Raw genomic sequence first — 22,028 nt, forward strand, 5'->3', positions numbered from 1 at the left:
TTTCAAAGGTAATCGAAATTTAGCCACTTTTCATGTAAAGATAAATTTGAACGAAAATACTATTCAAATCCGAAAAAATACTCCAGCATAATATATTGGAGTTTGGAGCACCGGTGCTCCAATCTCCAGAATATTATACTGGAGCCGACAAAGTATATCGGTCCAGCATAATATGCTGGAAGTTCCTACACAGGTGCACCGAACTTCAGTGTATTATGCTGGATCGGTTTCTGCTACAGCATAATAGTGACTATTTTTTAATGACTTGGCAAACGCTGGCTATTTTTGAATGACCAGTCCGAAAACTGGCTAGACCGTGTTATTTTAACGTGTAAGCTGTATAGGCCCAATATCTCATTCCACATATTGAGCCCAAGCACTTGTCTGCTTCGACCCTCCAAACCGCCTCTCTTAACCTTCCACACAAACGGGAACCTCAGCTATATTGCACACGCATCCATCCATTTTATTCCCAAATTCAATCAATTAGGGCAAATAAACAAGATGTTAAGGCAAGTCGGAAACAGAGTTCTGGGGTTGGGGCAGCGATCATCGGTGGCGCGAGGGGTGTTGCCGCGGCTATATCATGAAAGAGTGGTGGACCATTACAATAATCCCCGAAATGTTGGGTCCTTTGACAAGAACGATCCCACAGTCGGTACGGGTCTTGTCGGAGCTCCGGCTTGTGGCGATGTGATGAAGCTACAAATCAAGGTCGATGATAAGACCGGGAAAATTACGGATGCTTGTTTCAAGACCTTTGGTTGTGGCTCTGCTATTGCTTCCTCCTCCGTAGGTTCGTTTCTTCAATTTGTTTACGCTTTTCACATACTTTAATTTGTTTCCCATCTGCGTTACTGAATTAATTGTATCATATTTCAGCTTTTCATAAACTGATATTATTGCGCATCTTATGCTATTTAGATGTAGTGATGATTCTTAATTAATTTCTAATTTTCAGCAACTGAGTGGGTGAAAGGGAAACAGATGGAGGAAGTACTGTCCATAAAGAATACGTAAGTCCTTTTAACCTTTTTTGGTTTTTTTAGGTACATAGCTAGGTTTCTGATTGTCCAGTTATAAGTAATTGAACAGTCGTTTCTCTTAGTTATACGTCTTGAACTTTGAGTTCCATTTCGAGATATTTTTAGTTAGTTCCTGCTTCGTCAAATTTATGTGAAACACTTTTTAATAGTCCTGCTATGTTGTTCTTACCTTGGTCAATACCAAATATTGATTTTGAAGCGGCAAAGATTACATTGGGGGGCTCCCAAGTTGAGTCAGATTTCAGATTTCAAAATAACTGTTTTTTTAATTAGCATTTTGACCAGAGTAGCCACTAGCCAGACAGCATAATTCCCCCCCCTTCTTTTTTTTTTTTGGGGGGGGGGGGGGGTTGGTGGGTGTTGCTTGCATGCACGTTGGCTGATCCACCGAGTATATGTTACCTCTCAGTAGTAAGTTACCTGAGTAATTCTGGTCCCGGGGATGTAAACAAATGATTAATTTACTTTGTGTTATCAGCTGGTTTGCTGCAGTGTTTCTGTTATCCTTCCCACACCCTAAAAAATGTTAGCTGAATAAGGTATAACTACTTGGAGGTTAATGGTTTTCTTAATCTTGTATATGTCAGTTCAGCAAATGTGGGGAGGTGGGAATCGGGGTTAATAAAATTTAGAATGAGATTACTACAGCTGGCATATCATCCCACCTATAAGAGGGGCCAGGGCTATTAGAAAGTAGGCCCTTAAAATAAGAATGAGTGAATTGAGCTTGAGAATTTTTTCTATTTGAAATTATTGGAATTTCGGGAAAAAAAGCTCTGAGAGAGGTATACCCAAGTTATTTTGCTCGATCTTTTTTTCTGGACTAAATTACCCCCTAAATTAGCACTGACCACTTTTGGACTTTGTTAGCTCCCTATTTAGGGGTCGTTTGGTTGGAATACGATTTATATCGGTATAAGTTATGCCGGTATAAATTATATCGGAATAAGTTATGCTGAGATTGTTGTTTATTCATTGTTTGGTATGTTGTATTAAGAATGACAATTGCATAATTTCTAAGAAGAAGGTATAAGTTATACCGGTGCTAATTACCCCACCTTCTATAAGGTATAAGTTATCCCTGTGTTAAAATTAACACCGGGATAACTTATACCTGGTTTGCTAACCAAACAGAGTATTAATGTGGTATTAAATTTTTATACCACTCTTATACCTTCTTATACCTCATACCAAACGACCCCTTATAGATTGACACAGTGTAAAGGGGTAACAAAACTTTTTTTTCCTTTTGGATAAGTCTAACACACTCTTTTTTCATGTATTCTGAATTCTGTATTTCTGCTTTTGTAACTATCGATCCCCTTGGTGCCTTTCCAATGAAATACCTTACTTCATAAAAAAACTTTGGAAAATAAGCTTATTGAAACTTACCTGAAAAATTAAAATTGAACGCGCCCAAGGCTTTTGGTTTGAAGGCAGAGGTATTACGAGTGGCATATGGTTGGCAAAGTTATTCCATTTTCATTTTCTTTGAAGTTTTTGCTTGAATCTAATGAAGAGCATGCATGCTAAATCATTTGGCTATTCTTGTGTCTATCATTGCCATTTATTGAGAGTATATATATATATATATTCTTAGGAGACTGAAGTTCGCATACCATGACCATCTTCAACTATACTTGGAAGAAAACTTGTACCATCTTGAAATTAAAAGAATTGCTTTTCTGGGATCCCCTGCAAGCTTGTGCTTCCATTGCTCCTGTTGCTAATATGTTATATTAATGGTGGATGGCGTAGTTCAACTTCATCTTTTGCAACATTATTATCTCCCAAGCAGTGCGATATATCAGTAGTCCTAGATATAATAACTTGTCTTCTTATCGGTCCCTTACCATTATCTTGGATCCACCTTTGTTTTTGTTTTTGTTTGTATGTCTATGGGGTGACATGATTAGATAGGTTATTGGAACAAATCTATTCTTTATGTGGAAACAGATGTAAAGTATTTTGGCCTTTTCTGTTGATGTCTGTGCAACGTGCTAGAAGATTAAATTGGTAGTCTCTGCATTTTTCGTTCTCTTCTGCTGTTGATGTCTGTACAACCTGCTTGAAGATTATTTGGTAGTCTGCATTTTTCTAGGCTGTGAGATGTATTCTGAAACATATTCGACTTTATTACAGGGAAATAGCGAAACATCTTTCCCTTCCACCTGTTAAACTGCACTGCAGCATGCTTGCTGAGGATGCAATTAAGGCTGCTGTGAAGGATTATGTGTCGAAGAACGCAAAGTCAAGTGACAAGGCAGAGAATGCGTGAATGGAAAAAGCAGCCTGTGCTTGGTATAGTAGTAGAAGAAATAAAAGGTTTCCGGCGACGAAGTTGAGCATAAGAACGAAGATCAGTGATGTATGTGTATTTAGTGTGTCTTGGAATTTCATAGATGTAAATTGGATCTATGACTGTTTGGTTTGTAATAGTGATATTTATAGCGGGGTTTGTCCGTCGGTTTTGAAATACTTGGGTTCAGTATTTTCTGCATTTTTAAAAAAAAAGTGTTATTCCATACCGAAATAGACTAGGTATGGTTCGGTTTTCACTTTCGTGCGACTCTGGCATTACACTTCAAAGTTGATATTCTGTCAACCAAACTTATTATTATGATTCATGAAGTTGATTTTTCAGATTCAAGCTTTTAGAATATTGACCAAACTTATTATTATGACCAGTGAACTTATCGCGCGAAAAAAACCCTCGTTATATTGATTTTTTTTTATTAGTTAATAGTTGTAAAATCATAAAATAAATTGTGAAGATTTAATTTTTAACGTTCAGCTTTTTATATCTTGTCTGGTTTTACAAAAGGAAGGAGACATTTTTTCTTTATTTCTTTTGCATGAAGTACGCGCAAATTACTTTATTAGATGTTTGGTACAGTGCAAAGGCAATAAAAAAGACATATTTTCTCGTCTTTGTCTAATTTAGAAGTAATTTAAAAAATTAAAGTCAATATATCGAGTTTTCTCTTTTGTTTCTCTCCTGTCTAGCTTCCCAAAGGAAAAATGACCCTTTTTCGTTAGTTTCATCCTTCCTTTTTCCCTAAAAAAGGGGCTCTCAATTCATTTATCTATATGATATTGACAAAAAGTTAATTTAACGCATGTCTTGATCACAATTACATCTTTTAAAATCTTAAGGTCTTAGCTTTTGGGATTAGATTAATGACTTATTAGTAATTAGCAAATCAATTAATAGCAATCAAGGATTTGTTCGCAAAAGAATAACTTCTAAGTAAATTTTTGTTAAGTTTCTTGTCCACTCAAAACAAATTATTTAATAAGTTATACAGATATGTTAACAACATTTTCGGCTTTGCCAAGTTATATGCCTGCTTAGTTTCTCAGAAATGACAGAAGTAACAATTCACAAAATTATTAATCTTATTCCATATGTTACATTAACATTTGATTTATATCAATGATTCTTTCCCACTACAGGCACGAAATATGACAATTCTCACACACGCAAAGGCTGAAATGCTATTCGGCATTATGTGAAATATAGTCAATCCTATACTTAATCAACTCTCTAGCGAGACACCTTAACCATCTAAACTCTCAAGACGATAATAGAACAACATAAGGGAGGCTCTCCCACTATCTTCCGTTCTTCCTCTTTCTTTCTTTTGCTTATTTTCTTTCCACTTCTTTCTTCTTCTTCCGTCCCTTTTTACTTTATTCTTTATTTTTTATTTCCATTCTTAAGTGTCAATTTTCTAATAAAATCCATAATCACCTCGTAAATCTGCAGAATCCCTTTTCGTCCAAAAATCATGCTAAACATCTTAAATTTGTGCATTATCGCAGAAATTTATCCTTGCAAAATACAATCTGTTTAAATTTTCATATAAAATCCCCACTGCAGAATTGAAGAAAATGAAACCAAATACTTAAACAGATTCAAACAAAAACATTATCAGCATTTTAACTCAAATGCCAAAACCCTACAACGTAAATCGACCACATACCATTCCGAAGTTGGAGGCGTTCCATATTCCAAAGCTATGCGGAACTCTTGTTAAAAGTTAATTCATTTGAATCATCAATATCTTTGTTCCCTTGTTTCTCTGCAATCTACATAAGCTTTTTTCAAATCTGATGTTGCTTTCCGATGGATCGGTATCTCTAAAGATGTGAATAAACAAATAATATGAATTGCAAACAAACAAATAATATGAAATAAACTCGAACCGACTAAATTCCTATATTATATAAGAAAGAATCAATACCCTGCATGTGATAAATTTCAATGAGTGAATAAGTCGCTGTAGTACCATCCATGCTATAAAGAATGAGAAGTTTTACTAACGAAGAGCCAACTATTGTTCCTATAGACCTTGTGTTCATGATTGATGAGAAATCACATAGTTTCAAATGCTCTCCAATTAGAGACATCAAACCTGGCTGGAAAAGGGAACGAAGATTACATTCCCAAGAAAAGGAAACAAAGAGCCAAATGTTGTTCCTACGGATATTGTGGTCAGTCAGAAAATCTCGCTTGTTGAAGCTTTAATAGGCTACAATGTCCATCTAACGACGCTTGATGGAAGAAAACTGACTACTCCTATATATTAACACTTAATAATTAATAATAGGTCCAAACATGAATATCTGTCCGTTAGAAGATGGTTTTAATGTGTATGTACGTTTCCGAACTGATGTGTCTCTATACGTTAGAAAATGTTTGGGTTCCATAAATTTTAAATTAAACAGTTGGTTTCATAGATAAAGTCTTTTAACAATAGAAGGAAATCCAAAAAATGGAGAAGAAAGATAAAATAAGATTCCAAGTCAAAGAAGCATGCCACATCACCTTGCCAAGTCCCAATTTTATATAGATATATAGATACAAATATAGATTTATAAAGTTGATTTTTCAGATTCAAGCTTTTAGAATATTGGAACTAAAAGTGTCTTTTTTAGATCTTTATCTCTAACAGATATTTTATAGATATCTTATGTGTAAAAATAAATCTTTCATGTGTAAAAGAAAAGAGATGAGATCAATTTTGATGGCAAAATATATGTGTCTCATTTTATACCATAAAATTTAAAAGTTTTTTTTCTTCTTAAAATTCCATGCACAATCAAATAAGTTTATGTAAATTAAAACGGGGAGAGTATTAAATTTAATATTATTAGAAGTGAAATGTCATGAACTGTCAAATTTAAAACGAATGTATATATGGCACAACAATAATTGAACGATTAAAAATATTCTTTGATCAAAACTAAAGATATTCACGAATAGAAAAGCCTTGTTTTAAGCTTATTAGTCAATGAGAGATTGCGTGTGTATTTACTTGTAATCTTTTTATGTGATATAATTACATAGAACTACTACTATCTTTTATACTGTTAGTACAAAAAGAAATTTCTCGTTGAAATTTCAAACATTTTCCAAAAGATCTTTTCCCAAAACCTAATCCAATATTCCAATCACACAAGGACAGGAGCAAAAATTAGTGGGCGTTTGGACATAAGAATTGTGAAATTCTAAAAAAAGTGTTTTTTAAGTGAAAAATGTATTTGGAAATTAGAATTGTGTTTGGACATGAATATAATTTTAAATATTTTTAAAGTTTTGTGAGTGATCTGAGTAAAATTTTTAAAAAATAGCTTTTTGAAGTTCTACAATTTTTTAGAAAACTTTAAAATTTATGTTCAATTAAAAATTAAAATTTTTATGACTAAACATTAATTTAGAAAAAAATGATTATTTTTTCTTTATGTCCAAACATGCTCTAAGTTTCCTATAAAAGAAAAGAAATACCCATCCCCCTAAGGAAATAAAATAAAAAAGCAGTAGCTGCGCACGCACAAGTATAGCGCGAATCACTCTTTCCACATTCCCCAAGATTCAACCGATCCCTCTGTACTAAAATCCTCCACAACTGGGTCTGACTGTATGAGTCGGGTTCCATATCACTTAATTGTATGATCATTTTGCTCTCTCTCTTTCTTCTCTTTCTCAATTTGTGTCACATATTCCCTTTTGATTCACCTTTTACTTTTTCTTTTTCTTTCATGACTACACTAGCTAACATTTACGGCCATGATTTTATTGTTAAAGTGCTGAAATAATTCTAATTACGGCCATGATTTTAGTGCTGAAATAATTCTAACTTTAATCTTCGCCTACTTTATTAACTGCGACTTGTAGGGGAAAAAAATACAGCCTGTCATATACTTTTAATCCCCAGTTCTTGAAAGTCAGTTATTATTATTTTTGCAAATGGGTTCTGGGTAGACTAGAACCAATTTTGAACAGTTGATATTGACTTTCACTTCCAACAATACTCCATTTGTTTATTTGATACAGTTGTTGGTGCCAATCCTCACACAACAGTTTTGGTGGGTGAACTTGAATTTGTTGGAGTAAAAACAAGTGAGCTCACCAAATTGGACCCATTTGACTAAAGAAGTATTCATTGGATTTAGGAAGCAGGTAGGAAGGGAATTCAAAGAGAGAGAGAGAGAGAGATAATGGCTAGTCCAACAACAGAGGACCACTCTCCTCACATTGGAATTGACTGTATAAATGAGGAAACTCAACAGATTTCTGAAAAGGATATTGTTTTAGAGAAAGGAGGAGAGAAAGACATGGCGCCTTTGCCTGGTAGCTCATCAATTCATCGGTCATCTTCTCGCCCACAGCTAGATGTTAGTGGTGCTGCAATTCAGGGCAATTTTGAGGAGAAGGATCCCACTATTCTGTTGCCTAATCAGTCTGATGATATTTCCCATTTGGCTCTGGATATTGGTGGTAAAATTCCCCTCTCTTTTTATTCTTTAATAACCTATGATAACATGAAACTTGGATAAAACAATTGGTTTTACCACTGATAGTATTGTGGTTAACTCTTGAGGTGTCGTCAAATTTGACTTGCACTGGTGCTGAGTTTAATGTGCGAAAAGCTAATTATGATTAACTAAATCATTTTGTTTCTGGCTTGATCTTTTCTGTGGATTTTGTTAATCCAGGCTCTCTTATCAAGCTGGTTTACTTTTCAAGACATGCGGACCGGCAGGTGGATGACAGGAGAAAAAGAAAAGTTAAGGAGAGATTGGGTGTTTCTAATGGCAGCAGGAGAAGCTATCCTATCCTTGGAGGGAGGCTTCATTTTGTTAAGTTTGAGACATCAAAACTTAATGAGTGCTTAGATTTTATATATTCCAAGCAACTTCACTGCGGTGGTATAGTTCTTTCAATTGTCCATAATTTCAAATCGCTAATTTTGTAAATGCACTATATTTCCCTGTGATCTTCAATTGTTCTTGATCAGAAGCACTTGCATTAGCAAGAGTACGGATTACTGTCTTTACATTTGTTGATAATCTTGTTGGCTAGGGATGGATTCACGATGTTGGCCTTCTGATGCCCCACAAAGTGAAAATGCAGTAATTAAGGTAAACATCATACTTGTCAAATTGTGCGACAACCTCATCTAAAAGTTTAAGTTGCGAGACAGAAGTACCTTTTATTGGTTTAGTTATGTAATAGCCCGCTCTGTTTCACAGTGAGATTTAAACTTGGGACATTTGTTTTCTCTGATACCATGATGAGTTTTGCTACCACCTCATTTAAAAACTTAACCTGTTAGAGGGTCACTTTTATTTATTTATTTACTGTGTATCAATGTTGTTGAGCCAAGATGACTACTTCCCATTTTAATTTGATCAAAATTGAATTGTATGGAGGAAGAGGCAAATAGGGTTGAAGAATGTTCTCAAACTAAATGCCAAAGATAAGAGAGATAACGAAAAACTAAAGAATTAGGTAACTGAGAATCTAATTAATTCAGTTGGTTTTGTTAGAGCATACTACGCCCTGAGATCTTTATGTAATGAGACATTGATTCTATATACCCACGTACAAGCATATTTAGATCAGTTTTATTGAACAAACTAGCTTTCGTAACTGTACCCTTTTTTTTGCCGAACAGTATCTCTTGTCTTATTCTGATAGTAACTTCTTCTTTTTCTTGTTTGTGGGGGTGGGGGTGGGGGTGGGGTGGGAGGGGGTTAGGGTGCATTCATGTGTCACAAAATCTCAATCACAATTTCTTTGCCTGTTGAACTGTGACTCTTAGACAAAGAGCAGAAGACGTAAATTAATTAGATAACTTTGAGCTACTTAACCTACGGGATCATCTTGGCATATATTTCCTTTATAATTGCGTGACTTAGGAAAGGCACATAATTCTTGTCTGGAAAAGGCCCCTTGACCTTTGCAAGGAACTTCTAATAGGAAACTTACCAATGGCCTAATGCGATTTTGATTGCATTCTTCTCTGATGATTATGATAATAATAGAATCCACCATACTTTGGTTACCACTTCAGTGCAGTTGTACGGCTAGTACTTCTACTCATATAATAACTTGTGAGATCTTTATGTAATGAGACATTGATTCTATATACCCCCATACAAGCATATTTAGATCAGTTTTGTTGAACAATCTAGCTTTTGTAATTGTACCCTTTTTTTTCGCCGAACAGTATCTCTTGTCTTATTTTGGTAGTAGCTTCTTCTTTTTCTTGTTTGTGGGTGGGTGGGTGGGGGGGGGTTAGGGTGCATGGATGTGTCACAAAATCTCAATCTCAATTTCTTTGCCTGTTAAACTGTAGACTCTTAGACAAAGAGCAGAAGACGTAAATTAATTAGATAACTTTGAGCTACTTAACCTACAGGATTATCTTGGCATATATTTCACTTATAATTGCGTGACTTAGGAATGACACATAATTCTTGTCTGGAAAAGGCCCCTTGACCTTTGCAAGAAACTCCTAATAGGAATCTTACCAATGGCCTAGTGCGATTTTGATTGCATTCTTCTCTGATGATTATGATAATAATAGAATCCACCATACTTTGGTTACCACTTCAGTGCCGTTGTCCGGCTAGTACCTCTACTCGTATAATAACTGATAATTGATTTTTACTTCAGTTTGCTGCTACTTATTACTTTTTATAATTTACACATACATTCACATGCCTGTTTAACTGATTTGGTTTTGTGAAAAGGCTACAGGTGGTGGGGCATATAAGTTCGCTGATCTTTTCAAGGAAAGGCTGGGAGTCAGTATAGAGAAAGAAGATGAAATGAATTGTCTTGTTGCTGGTGCAAACTTTTTACTCAAGGTAAGAAATAATTTCCTGTCTGTTTGGTTATTGCTATATGTCCAAATGGAACTTCAATAGACCAAAAATGAAACTTTTCTTGCTTAACTGTCTTACTCTGCAATTTCTCCTATCTTGGCAGCATTAGATCCAATACATTTGTGTGACTGAGTACAGTGCTTCAAATGTTGCTTTCTTGATTGCATTTCTCTTGGGAGAAGTACAAAGACGTAATTGTTGTTTGTATTTTACTAAAGAAAAATGCAGATAGTCCAGTGTTTTCTTTATTGTGGACCCTGCCTTCACCTCAAAGCTCTTATTAATAATAAAATATTTTAGGCTTAATTGATTTCTGATGTAGTTGCAGGCCTACATCTGCATGTGTGATGCTATTAATGAATGAAATAATTTCTTCATAGGTCTTTGCATCTGCATGTTTGTACTTTTCTTTTACTTGTAGGCTTCTGCATTTCCTAGCTACTATTGAAGGAAACTGACTTTGGAATATATCAGAATGTGAAGCTGGAAAACTAGTCGTCGTAATAAAAAAATTCAATAATATTCTGCTACTGTCTTTGTTATCAATTGCTGATGGAATGTAATGAATTTTGCATTTCTGGATATAGCTGTACATGACACATAATCTTACAGGCTCTCTCAGTCATTTGTTTGACAGATAGTTTTATTTTTACGAACATATAATTGCATGGCTCTTTCATTTCCTTTGTTTGCACAGGTAGTTTCTTTCTTATAAATATATAATTGCATAGTGGGTATGTACTTAAAGAGGACTCTCTTGGTTGTTCTCATACTTTCATCTCCTTGACGTTATACAATTATACTTCCTTTGTCTTGTTTCAAGTGTCTACTACTCCATCTGTTTCAAAAAGATTGTCACTATTTCCTTATTAGTCTGTTCCAAAAAGATTGACACATTTCAATATTTCCTTAATAGGAAACATTTATAGCCACACAAATGCTATGGCAGGTTTCAGATCACAAGTTTCAAAAGTTTTACAGCCACACAAATGTTATGGCTTATTTAAGACCACATGTCTCAAAAGTCTTCCTTTTTTTATTATAGTTTGTGCCAAGTCAAACTAAAACAATCTTTTTGAAACGGAGGGAGTATAATGTTTTTCCCATCTTTTGCTTGATTTAAGTTCTGATTTCACATGGGAAGCTCTAATATAATTGTGCTCCAGTGTCTGATCAGTAAGTTGTCCAAGAAGATTTCCTTTATGGGGGTTACTTTTTTATGCGTATGTTATACTATATCAGGGAACTGTGGAAGCTGCACTGCTTCCCTATACATCACGGAAATCACACCATTTTCATATATATCGCTGAAATCAAAACATATAGTATTTCTTCCTTGGCCACAGTTTATTTTTTATTTCAGGATTTGTTTTCTACTTTATTTTCCATGTGAAAAAATATACTGTGTCTGTTGCATCTTCATATTCAGGCAGTTTTGGCTGCAGCTTTTCGTAGTTTAACATAGTTTAGCTTGGGGTTTGTTAGACAGTGATCTCTGACTTTTGCTTACATTATTGCATTTGTTTATTATATTGCTGAAGACTGCTTTTTAATAGGCAATCCGTCATGAAGCTTTTACGCATATGGAGGGTCACAAGGAGTTTGTGCAGATAGACCATAATGATTTATTTCCATATCTGCTTGTGAACATCGGTTCTGGTGTTAGCATGATCAAGGTACTCTGTTTCATTTCTTGTTTGGTATTATTGAGCTCATAAAAGACTGGAGTAACTGCTAAATGTCTTCTTTTTGCATTATTATAGGTTGATGGGGATGGGGAATTTCAGCGGGTCAGTGGCACGAATGTTGGAGGTGGTACATATTGGGGATTGGGAAAGTTGTTAACTAAGTGCAAGAGGTACTATTGATTACGCAGCATATGGACTGTGTTCTGCCTTTGCCTCTTGCATTTCATGTTTGAATAGAATAAATAGAGAGAGAAGTAGAAAGTTTGAGAATCCATGAGAGCTCAATCTCTCCCAGCGCTCATTTTCTTTTTCTGATAAGGTGAAGTAAATTTGATCATAAATAGTACCAAGAAGGTAGTGAGAAGTACAAAGGGTAGCAAAAGATAACAGCATCACAATTTCGCATAATGGGACTGTATTCCATTTTTTGATGAGTGCCAATGGGATACTTTTCCAGATCCGACTAGTTTTGGAATATTCCTAAACACTCTAATTATGGGCTAAAAGTTACATAATTATAATCGATTCTGTCAATTCTCTGTCACAGTTTTGATGAACTGCTAGAGCTCAGTCAGCGTGGAGACAATAGTACCATAGACATGCTTGTTGGTGACATCTATGGTGGTATGGATTACTCAAAGGTACATTCTCATGGAGTAGGATCCATTATCTAGGATTTGTTTTATTGATTATAGTTGAACCTTAGAGGGTTTAATCAGGTCGGCATATCAAGATCATGATTTTCTCCTGAGTGCATGTAGTTATTTTTTCTTTTTTGGTTTACTTGGTTCATATTTGCTATGTATTGTATCCTAATGATTATCTACTCAAGATCTATAATATCTGTATAGATTGGACTTTCAGCTTCAACAATCGCTTCGAGTTTTGGGAAGGCCATTTCAGAAAACAAGGAGCTTGAAGATTATAATCCTGAAGATATCTCTCTATCCCTTCTGCGAATGATTTCATACAATATTGGTCAGGTATCCCATGGTTAAGATCCCTACAATTCTATAAAGCATTTACTTCAAGTTTGATATATAGGGTTAAGTACATTTTAGTCTATCCTGTTTTTTCCATAAGTGACAGTTTGTGACAAATTTTGTAAATAATAGATCTCATAGAATGGAACTGGAAGAAGAAACCGTTGGTTTGCATGCTTCTGTAGTTCACATTCTAGAACATCAACATTTTACTATTACATATGACCGACATCTTGTTAAAAGTTAACCTACAATAAATAAACAAGATGAGTGCCTGAATAATTGAGAATCAGGCAGATTTCTTCCCTTGATTTATCCTTTCAAGTTCTCCATAGCAAGATACGTGTATTGTCAGTTGTTCAATATTAGCTATATTTACTTTATCCTCAAAAGGAAAAAAAGTGGTTAGCTATATTTCTGATTCCTTCCTTTTAATGAGGAAATGAGTCATTGCTTGATGTACTATTATATGTTGCCTAACCTTGAAATTTATCTGTACATTTTCTAGATAGCTTATCTTAATGCACTGCGTTTTGGACTCAAAAGGATATTCTTTGGAGGATTTTTCATACGAGGTCACGCTTACACTATGGACACGATCTCTTTTGCTGTTCAGTTCTGGTGAGAAACTGATATTTTATACTAGGTAGAGCTGTCAATATGGGTCAAGCCCAGCCCAGCCCACGTGGGCTTTAGCAATTGACGGGCTGGGCTAGCCCACCATTTTGATGGGCCTTATAATGGTCAGCCCACCCCATCCCTATGTGGGCCACGGGCCCCCACGGGCCGGCCCATCATTTTTAAAAATATAATTTTATATTTTTTCTTTAAGTTCTGACCTAAAAAAGATAATTATTTAAAAGTTAAAAAATATCTTATTGGAAAAAATTCCCAAAACTTAATAACTTTTTATATTGTTCCAATATATCACAATAAATACTAAAAAAGTAAAAGACATGACTATATTTCATTCACTAAAAGTCAAAACTTAAAACAAACTATTCAAGAGAACGTTCATGATGCTTATGAGATATCTAACACATCATCTTCATCAAACACATTTGAATCCGCTTGTGACAAGGTTGTCTTAACATCTTCACTTTCATCTACAATTCATATGCAATATTAATTAGTTAAATATTAAAAATAATTAAATTTTAAAAATTAATAATATTTAAATTCACATAAAAAAATATTACCAGTTTGAGTTCGGGAAAACCTGTGCAGCCAATTTCGAGTAGTAACAAGTGTTTGGACATTTTTAAAATAAATGCAACTTCTGTACTTTGTAAGAACACGCCACCGATGCTAAATGTTGATTACGATGGCACAATGGTAATAAGAATGCTAAGTACATCACGCACCATCATTGAAAGATCGGGATATTTTCTAGAATGGTCCTTCCAATACATGACAACATATCTCTTGAAACTTCTCAAGATCAAGTTTTCCTCTTAGTAAAGATCCAATTCTGACTTTCTATCTCTAAAGGCAGCATACTTTTTATTTTTTATATATTTTAAATAAATATTTTATTAGCCCCACGGGCCGGCCTGACCCAGCCTCAGTCAAGCCTCACGGGCCACAGGCTTACTCGGGCCGGGCTTAAAAGCCTCGTTTTTAAACGGGCTCCAAAAATCTAGCCCAGACCTACTAAATCACGGGCTGGGCTAGGCTAGGCTGGCCCAACGGGCCAAGCCCATATTGACGGCTCTAATACTAGGCATCATTATTTAAACACTATCACTAGGTCTTTTATAAGTTCTTTCTTTTCTCCTCCAAAGCGTGTGCTTATTCCTTTCATTCATTATTATCTCTTCATTAATATCACCCTTGCACCAAATCTTTCAATAGGTCCAAGGGAGACGCACAAGCTATGTTTTTGCGACATGAAGGTTTCTTGGGAGCTCTGGGTGCATTTATGAGCTACGAAAAGCATGGTTTAGATGACCTGATGGTCCATCAGTTAGTGGAAAGATTCCCGATGGGTGCACCATACATTGGAGGGAATGTTCATGGCCCACCGCTGGGAGATTTGAATGAGAAGGCAAGTATTACTTTGAAGTTTTAAACTCTCGTGCACTAAGTAATGGGTTTGAATGTGATAAGTTTTCTGTATGACTTAAGACTGTTATCAGTAGTGTCCTTCAACAATTTGAAATGCCCTGAAAATGTTCTGTAAAGTGACTGATTTGACAATATAGTTCTTACTCTCGAATGGAGTTTCTAAGCTGCTTCTTATGCCATAGATTTTTTCAAGTAGCTCTGAATGCAAGACATGAAAACTTTTGTTTCCTGAGGAGTATAATTTCTTTTTGTGCTAATAAAGGAATAAATGCCTAAAGCTACAAAAGAATATATTCTGTGGGGTATACACTTCGTGATAATGATAACAATGGTGGGAATATGGTACCCATTTATGACTAAAAATACATACAAGTAGAATAATGGGAAGTGGCATGGGAAAAGGCACATGAAGTTGGCTATATAAGTTGAAGCTTCATATGTTGAGTAAAGGTTTCCAGTCACCTTACTAAACTGACTCAGTCCAATATACCCCGCAATTAATATGAATAATCTTGTTGTTAATGCTGTTTTGAGGATAGGTAAAGAGTTTCTTGTAGAGATGGTTGGAGAAACATTCCTTCTGTAATTAATTGCTTTTTCTCCTCCTCCTCCATAGTTGCTTGACGAGCTGTATTTAATTTTGAACTTATAGAAGGTAAAGTTAGCAGGTAAGAGGTTTAATATTTGAGGATATTGATCTTTTCCTTCTTCTTCTCCATAGTTTCTTGACAAGCTGCATTGAATTTATAGAAGTTGAAATCAGCAGATAAACTGGTTTAATTTTTCTGGGAATTGATTTATTTTTGGAGACTTCTTCTTTTACCATTCTGATAGGGGAGTTGATAAATCAGATTAGTGAACTATAAGGTGTACAGTCCCGCTTTTCTAGTTTACTCCACAGTTGCTTGACAAGCTGTATTGAAATCTGAGTTTAAAAGAAGCTAAAGTTAGCAGGTAACCTGGTTCAATTTTCGGGGGTTATGATCATATAGCTTGAAATTTGTTCTCTCATTAACACTGTTTTTTTTCATTTCAGATATCGTGGATGGAGAAATTTGTACGAAAGGGAACTGAAATTACTGCTCCTGTTCCAATGGCTCCACCAGCTACTACCGGCCTTGGAGGCTTTGAAGTTCCATCATCTAAAGGAGTTCTTCGACCTGATGCGAGCAAATTAAATGTTGGGGTACTGCATCTGGTCCCATCTTTGGAGGTTTTCCCACTTTTAGCAGATCCAAGAACGTACGTGATTACTGAAAGATGATCTTTTTGGCAGATCTTTTGCATATTTTGTGTGGTTCAACAAAAGGTGCAGCTCTTTAGTTGAGCTGGTCTTTCATAATTCCTGGTTGCAGTCGTTGTCTTTCCGTACATTCTGGTTATTTTTCGTTACGTTTCTTACTTCTAGTTAGCTTCTTTTTAATTTTGTTCCATTTCTTTGTTTCCTTCGAAGGGGCTGTCACTGTTTATTTATCTTGGTTTCCTGACTTGGTTAGCTCGCAGAGTACTCTCATATTAAAAGTTTTAGAAATGCCCCATTCTTTTCCAAATCTTTCATCGTTTGTGTAGATGTAGAGGGTACTTGACAGGGCAAAGATTGTATTACTATTTCTGGGCACTACTGGTTTGTAGAATATTGTGTTTTTAAGTATTTCTGGAACAATGGTTTGAACAATATTGTGTTAACCGAGTTTTAAATTGGTCTTTTGCAGATACGAGCCAAATACCATAGACCTCTCAGATCACGGTGAGCTAGAGTAAGTTAAATTACACACTAAGAACTTGCTTTATTTTTTCTATAGTAGCCAAACAAGCCTGCTTTCTATTATTTGGTCCATTATTTCTGTTTCTTAGACTAAAATTCGGCTGTTCTGTAGGTACTGGTTCACTGTATTATCTGAGCATTTGTCGGACCTTGTTGACAAGGTAAAACATTAACCATTTAATCATGTCAAAATCCTTGTTTCAGCCCAAGAGAGGAGGACTGCAGTATTTTTTAAATGCCTCCACGAAAGCTCCTTTGGTCAAACACAGTGGCAGCTCAAGGGGGAGGCTTGATTTATATTATCTTGTTAGAAAAAGAAGATGTAAAGGTTGACTTGAAAGTTCTGATAGGGTTAAAGCCTTACCTGAAATCTTTCTTGTTCAGGCAAAAACTAGGTTTGAGAGGTTCAAAATGAAGATTTCCATTCTCTTCTTGTCCCTGCCCCTAGGTCGAGGAACTAATTTGTGCTTCAACTGTTCATTTAATTTCATAAATGTCATACCCAATCTTTTGATTGTTTAGAACAATAAAGGGAAATCATTGTCATTTGTTTTGAATTGTATGATGTGCATCACTATTTATAATTGTTCTATACTAACTTGCAAAGTCTCCCATATTTTCATGGTTTGAGAAGCTAATACTTGAATTTCAGGCAGTGGCCAGTGAGGGTGGAACTGACGATGCAAAAAGAAGGGGTGATGCATTTGCTCGGGCATTTTCAGCACACTTGGCTAGGTATTATTTGTATTCCCTGTTCCATATCCATCTCTAGATGTTTTTCCCCCTATTGTTATGTAGGCCTTTGAGTTTATTAATCCTGTAATAACTATGTTAATTAATCTTGTAATAATTTTTTGTTCTTCTGTAGGACATTTGTGAGTTTATTGATCTTATATAATACAGTTACGACTATCACCGCGACCGCCATCCACTGCCAACCGTCTCTGCTAGCTTTTTGAGTGTGTTTCATCAAAGAAAACAATTTATATAACATCACGTTAATTAATATATTTTATACTATTTTGTGGATATAATATTTATTTGTAATTTCTGTGAATTCTATAGTAGTTTTTAAACAAAGAGAAACTACCCACATTCTGATACTGAAAACACAGTCTTATTTATTCAGTGTTTAGTTCTAAATGCTATAATATTCAAATGTCTATTCAGATTAAGATATCTTAATCTTAGTGAAAATAAATGGGGCCTAAGGCTATATCTCTAAGATAAAGAGCGGAACTACCTTAACTCATAAGATAATTACCTTAACTCTAGATCTTGAAAAGAGAAATTCAAAAATGGAAGAACTAACTTTGTTAGTGAAAAATCAGGAGGGTATAGAGCTAATAGGAGTGTTACCACTTCCCAATAGTATTTGTAAAGTTGCTTTAAAAGACTATCTATTTTGTTAACAGATTGATGGAGGAACCTGCAGCTTATGGAAAGCTAGGACTCGCCAACCTTTTGGAGCTAAGAGAAGAATGCTTGAGAGAGTTTCACTTTTTTGATGCATACCGAACCATTAAACAAAGGTATCTTCATATGGAAGGACATATTCTTTTTCTATTATCTTGGAAGCAAATATGCTTATCGTACCAGCTCCATTGAATATTTTACAGGGAGAATGAAGCTTCACTTGCAGTTTTACCTGATCTTCTGCTGGAGCTTGACAGCATGACTGAGGTATGTATTTTCACATATATTTCCTTTGTTACTCTTTTTTCCCCTTTCTCCTCCGTTGAAGTAGGTTAGGTAGATCAATAAATATATGCTTTGTATTTTTATTTTATTTGCTAATACATCTAGTTTCTATCTTGTAGGATATGAGACTACTTGCACTAATCGAAGGTGTTCTTGCTGCGAATATCTTTGATTGGGGATCACGTGCCTGTGTTGATCTCTATCACAAAGGAACAATTATTGAGATCTACAGAATGAGTCGCAAGAAGATGCAAAGACCATGGCGGGCAAGTGAAAGGAAAAAATATATTAATGTTTTTTCATTACTGCTAGAAAACGTGCATTTGAATGCCATTCTTGTGTTCAGGTGGATGATTTTGATGCTTTTAAAGAGAGAATGTTAGGGTCTGGAGAGAGAAAGCCTCAGCCACATAAAAGAGCACTGCTTTTTGTTGACAACTCGGGTGCGGATATTGTTTTAGGGATGCTTCCCCTTGCAAGGGAACTTCTCCGGCGTGGGACTGAAGTATGGTTTGCCTTTTAGTGAATATAAATTTAGAATGTTTTGCCTTTAAATGAATCTAATTTATTCAATGTTCTTAACAAAAAAAAATGTTTTGCTTCAGTTGCTTCATGGTAAATTACCTTACATTTCCATTATCTAAGCTTTATTAAATTAGAGATACTATTCCACATCTGATAATGTACAAGATAAATGTTTATTTAACACGTAATAACCACTTTCAATTGCTACCTTGTTTGCTCTGTATGATCCTGTCCTATCTCCTATCGTATAAGCTGAACTTTTTAGGTTCCAAAAATCATATATTCAGAAATTTTATGCAGGTTGTGCTGGTAGCGAACTCACTTCCTGCACTAAATGATGTTACTGCAATGGAGTTGCCCGATATTGTTGCTGAGGCTGCTAAGGTATGTTGATTTTCAAGAAATTGCTTCACAACGTACAGGAAAAAAATAGAGCTATAACCATAGTTTTTTTCTCCTCACTTTTTCTCTGTATGGAATTTTATTTTTAATAAAGTTCTCTGTCTTGGTTATCAAAATGTTTTCCAAGAAATTGCTATTACTTATAATGGGACATATAGCTCCTCTTGCCGAACTCCTTCCCCTTTTTGGAGAAAGAATGCTTTTTTACCTTGTTCTCTAAAAGAAAATGAATCTATGTACTATTAAGGCATATTTGGCATGGGAATATTTGTAGTATAATATTTTAAAGCTTTTTCTCTCCCTTCCCCTCTTTTCTTTGTACATAATACCTCATTAGCTCAGTAATATTGCTTTGGCCTATAGCACTGTGATATTCTTCGAGGGGCAGCTGAAGCAGGAGGCTTACTTGTGGATGCTATGAGTAACATCCAAGATGGCTATAAGGAAGATACACCCTCTGTTCCTCTGATGGTTGTGGAGAATGGATGTGGCAGTCCATGCATAGACTTGAGGCAAGTGAGCTCAGAGTTAGCAGCTGCAGCCAAAGATGCGGATCTGGTACAGTGCTCCGCTCCTTTCTTTTATACCCTAAACGTACAAACTGTATCATTCAGCACATAAACGCAACTCATTGAGGATGTATTTTTTTTTTCTTTTCCTGGCGGTGCAGGTAATTTTGGAAGGGATGGGCCGATCTTTGCATACCAACTATAATGCAAAGTTCAAATGTGATGCTCTAAAGGTAATGATTCTACCTGTCTCTGAAAACATTTTAAAGGTGGTTTCTGCATATCTTCGTAGAGCTAGATCTCGTGGATAACTAATGGAGATTCGATAAGTACCTTCCATTAATGAATAAGTTAAACTGAGCTTTGTTTCATACAGTATTTTATTTACGCATGATAAAGTTCTCCTAAATTTGGTACTTGCATGTGGAACGTGGAATACTGTTAAAAGTATAAACGCTCTCTTTGTTGCTCGTTTTCGTTGACATGCTGTATGTGATTTTGCAGCTTGCTATGGTGAAGAATCAGCGGTTGGCACAAAAGTTGGTTAAAGGGAATATTTATGATTGTGTATGTAGATATGAACCAGCTAGCTAAATCCTTCCCTTTACATGTAGTTCTATTAATTTCTGCGCACAGAACAGTCACCCCATACTAACGGTTTGAGGTTGATCATAAGCGGGTGCCTCGCATCGATGATCAGTGGTCCCATTTTCTGAGATGTTAAAGAACATCGTTATAGATGTAAACTCTCGATTGCATTCTTGCTTTTCTCATGTTTAGCCAACTGTTTAAGAATTCGTTTTCTTGATAGGTTTTGTTAAGCTTAATGCATTAATTGTTTTTATTGTAGCTTGTGTTACTAAATCCAATGGAAGTCATAAGATATTCTTTTTATGTCGCCTTTTGTTTTCTCTTTCTCTATTTTTTCTTTAATAAGGATGAACATTGAATTTGTGGAGTTAACAAAATTCCGACTGGTTAAGTTCGATCGCTTGGAGACACTTAAACTAAGGATTGTACCTATTAAACACTTGAACTCGGGCCAAATTGTAAGTGCAGTAAGCAAGTTTAAGGGGCCGCATATGGTTACAACAACAACGACGACCCAGTATAATCCCACAAGTGGGGTCTGGGGAGGGTAATATGTACGCAGATCTTACCCCTTCCCCGAAGGGTAGAGAGACTGTTTTCAGGAGACCCTCGGCTCAAAAAAAGCAACAGGAGCCGATATATTAGTACCATAAAAAATGCATAATACAATAACAACAATATAAGAGATATGAAATACAGAATACTTAATACGAAATAAATGGCTGGTATAGTAAAAACTAGCAGGTAAAGCCCTGCATCAATAGACGACCAATGACATTCTTAGTCTAACTCCTAACTAGCTAGTCTCACTCTATTGTGCTGTAGAAATATTCACAACTTTCCCCTAACCTACAACCTTAATGCTCGACCTCCATAATTCTCTGTCAAGGGCCATGTCCTCAGTAATCTTAAGTCGCGCCATGTCCTGTCTGATCACCTCTCCCCAATACTTCTTAAGTCGTCCTCTACCTCTCCGCGTGCCCACTACAGCCAGTCGCTCACACCTCTTCACCGGTGCATCAGTGCTCCTTCTCTGAATGTGCCCGAACCATCTGAGTCTTACTTCCCGCATCTTGTCCTCCATGGGGGCCACGCCCACCTTCTCTCGAATATCTTCATCCTAATCTTATCCATCCTTGTATGCCCGCACATCCACCTCAACATCCTCATCTCTACTACTTTCATCTTCTGGATGTGTGAGTTCTTTACCGGCCAACATTCAGTTCCATATAACATGGCAGGCCTAACCACTACTCTATAAAACTTACCTTTTAGTAACGGTGGCACTTTCTTGTCACACAAGACTCCCGACGCTAACCTCCACTTCATCCACCCCACCCCTATACGGTGTGTGACATCCTCGTCAATCTCCCCGATCCCCTGAATAATCGATCCAAGGTACTTGAAACTACCCCTCTTGGGAATGACTTGAGAGTCAAGCCTCACTTCAACTCCCGCTTCCGTCGGCTCAACTCCAAATTTGCACTCGAGGTATTCCGTCTTCGTCCTGCTCAACTTGAAACCTTTAGACTCAAGAGCATGTCTCCAAATCTCTAGCCTCTCGTTGACGC

The 22,028-nt window shown here is 35.9% G+C and overlaps 2 protein-coding genes across 3 annotated transcripts; both read left to right on the forward strand.

The window, feature by feature from the left end:
- Positions 1 to 375: 375 nt before the first annotated feature.
- Positions 376 to 3,680, forward strand: LOC107819852 (iron-sulfur cluster assembly protein 1-like). Its single transcript, XM_016646004.2, has 3 exons — positions 376 to 796; positions 962 to 1,016; positions 3,189 to 3,680. Exons 1-3 carry the CDS (start codon positions 505 to 507, stop codon positions 3,322 to 3,324), a joined length of 483 nt encoding a protein of 160 aa, XP_016501490.1. The 5' UTR covers positions 376 to 504; the 3' UTR covers positions 3,325 to 3,680.
- Positions 3,681 to 6,847: 3,167 nt separating this feature from the next.
- LOC107819853 (pantothenate kinase 2) lies at positions 6,848 to 20,760 on the forward strand. Of its 2 annotated transcripts, none has more exons than XM_016646006.2 (23): positions 6,848 to 6,999; positions 7,387 to 7,830; positions 8,049 to 8,261; positions 8,416 to 8,474; positions 10,092 to 10,208; positions 11,783 to 11,902; positions 11,990 to 12,084; positions 12,462 to 12,555; positions 12,766 to 12,897; positions 13,406 to 13,518; positions 14,752 to 14,944; positions 16,001 to 16,206; positions 16,677 to 16,721; positions 16,842 to 16,890; positions 17,382 to 17,464; positions 18,145 to 18,261; positions 18,349 to 18,412; positions 18,550 to 18,696; positions 18,777 to 18,935; positions 19,256 to 19,339; positions 19,721 to 19,915; positions 20,028 to 20,099; positions 20,371 to 20,760. In XM_016646006.2, the coding sequence occupies exons 2-23, from the start codon at positions 7,551 to 7,553 to the stop codon at positions 20,458 to 20,460; spliced, it is 2,727 nt and encodes a 908-aa protein (XP_016501492.1). In that variant the 5' UTR covers positions 6,848 to 6,999; positions 7,387 to 7,550; the 3' UTR covers positions 20,461 to 20,760. The 2 variants fall into 2 exon arrangements, with proteins under 2 accessions (XP_016501492.1, XP_016501491.1); XM_016646005.2 differs by having other exon boundaries at positions 6,856 to 6,999; positions 7,506 to 7,830.
- Positions 20,761 to 22,028: the final 1,268 nt, after the last annotated feature.

Source organism: Nicotiana tabacum, chromosome 6 (assembly GCF_000715075.1).
Source record: "Nicotiana tabacum cultivar K326 chromosome 6, ASM71507v2, whole genome shotgun sequence".
In the NCBI taxonomy this organism is placed as follows: Eukaryota; Viridiplantae; Streptophyta; class Magnoliopsida; order Solanales; family Solanaceae; genus Nicotiana; species Nicotiana tabacum.

What these genes read in the sequence shown, in the direction of transcription:
- LOC107819852 (XM_016646004.2), top strand. Translation starts at nt 505, where the DNA reads ATGTTAAGGCAAGTCGGAAACAGAGTTCTGGGGTTGGGGCAGCGATCA. An exon ending in TATTGCTTCCTCCTCCGTAG is followed by an intron (nt 797 to 961) that starts GTTCGTTTCTTC and finishes TCTAATTTTCAG; the next exon opens with CAACTGAGTGGGTGAAAGGG. An exon ending in GTACTGTCCATAAAGAATAC is followed by an intron (nt 1,017 to 3,188) that starts GTAAGTCCTTTT and finishes ACTTTATTACAG; the next exon opens with GGAAATAGCGAAACATCTTT.
- LOC107819853 (XM_016646005.2), top strand. Translation starts at nt 6,973, where the DNA reads ATGAGTCGGGTTCCATATCACTTAATT. An exon ending in GGGTTCCATATCACTTAATT is followed by an intron (nt 7,000 to 7,505) that starts GTATGATCATTT and finishes CATTGGATTTAG; the next exon opens with GAAGCAGGTAGGAAGGGAAT. An exon ending in TCAAATGTGATGCTCTAAAG is followed by an intron (nt 20,100 to 20,370) that starts GTAATGATTCTA and finishes GTGATTTTGCAG; the next exon opens with CTTGCTATGGTGAAGAATCA.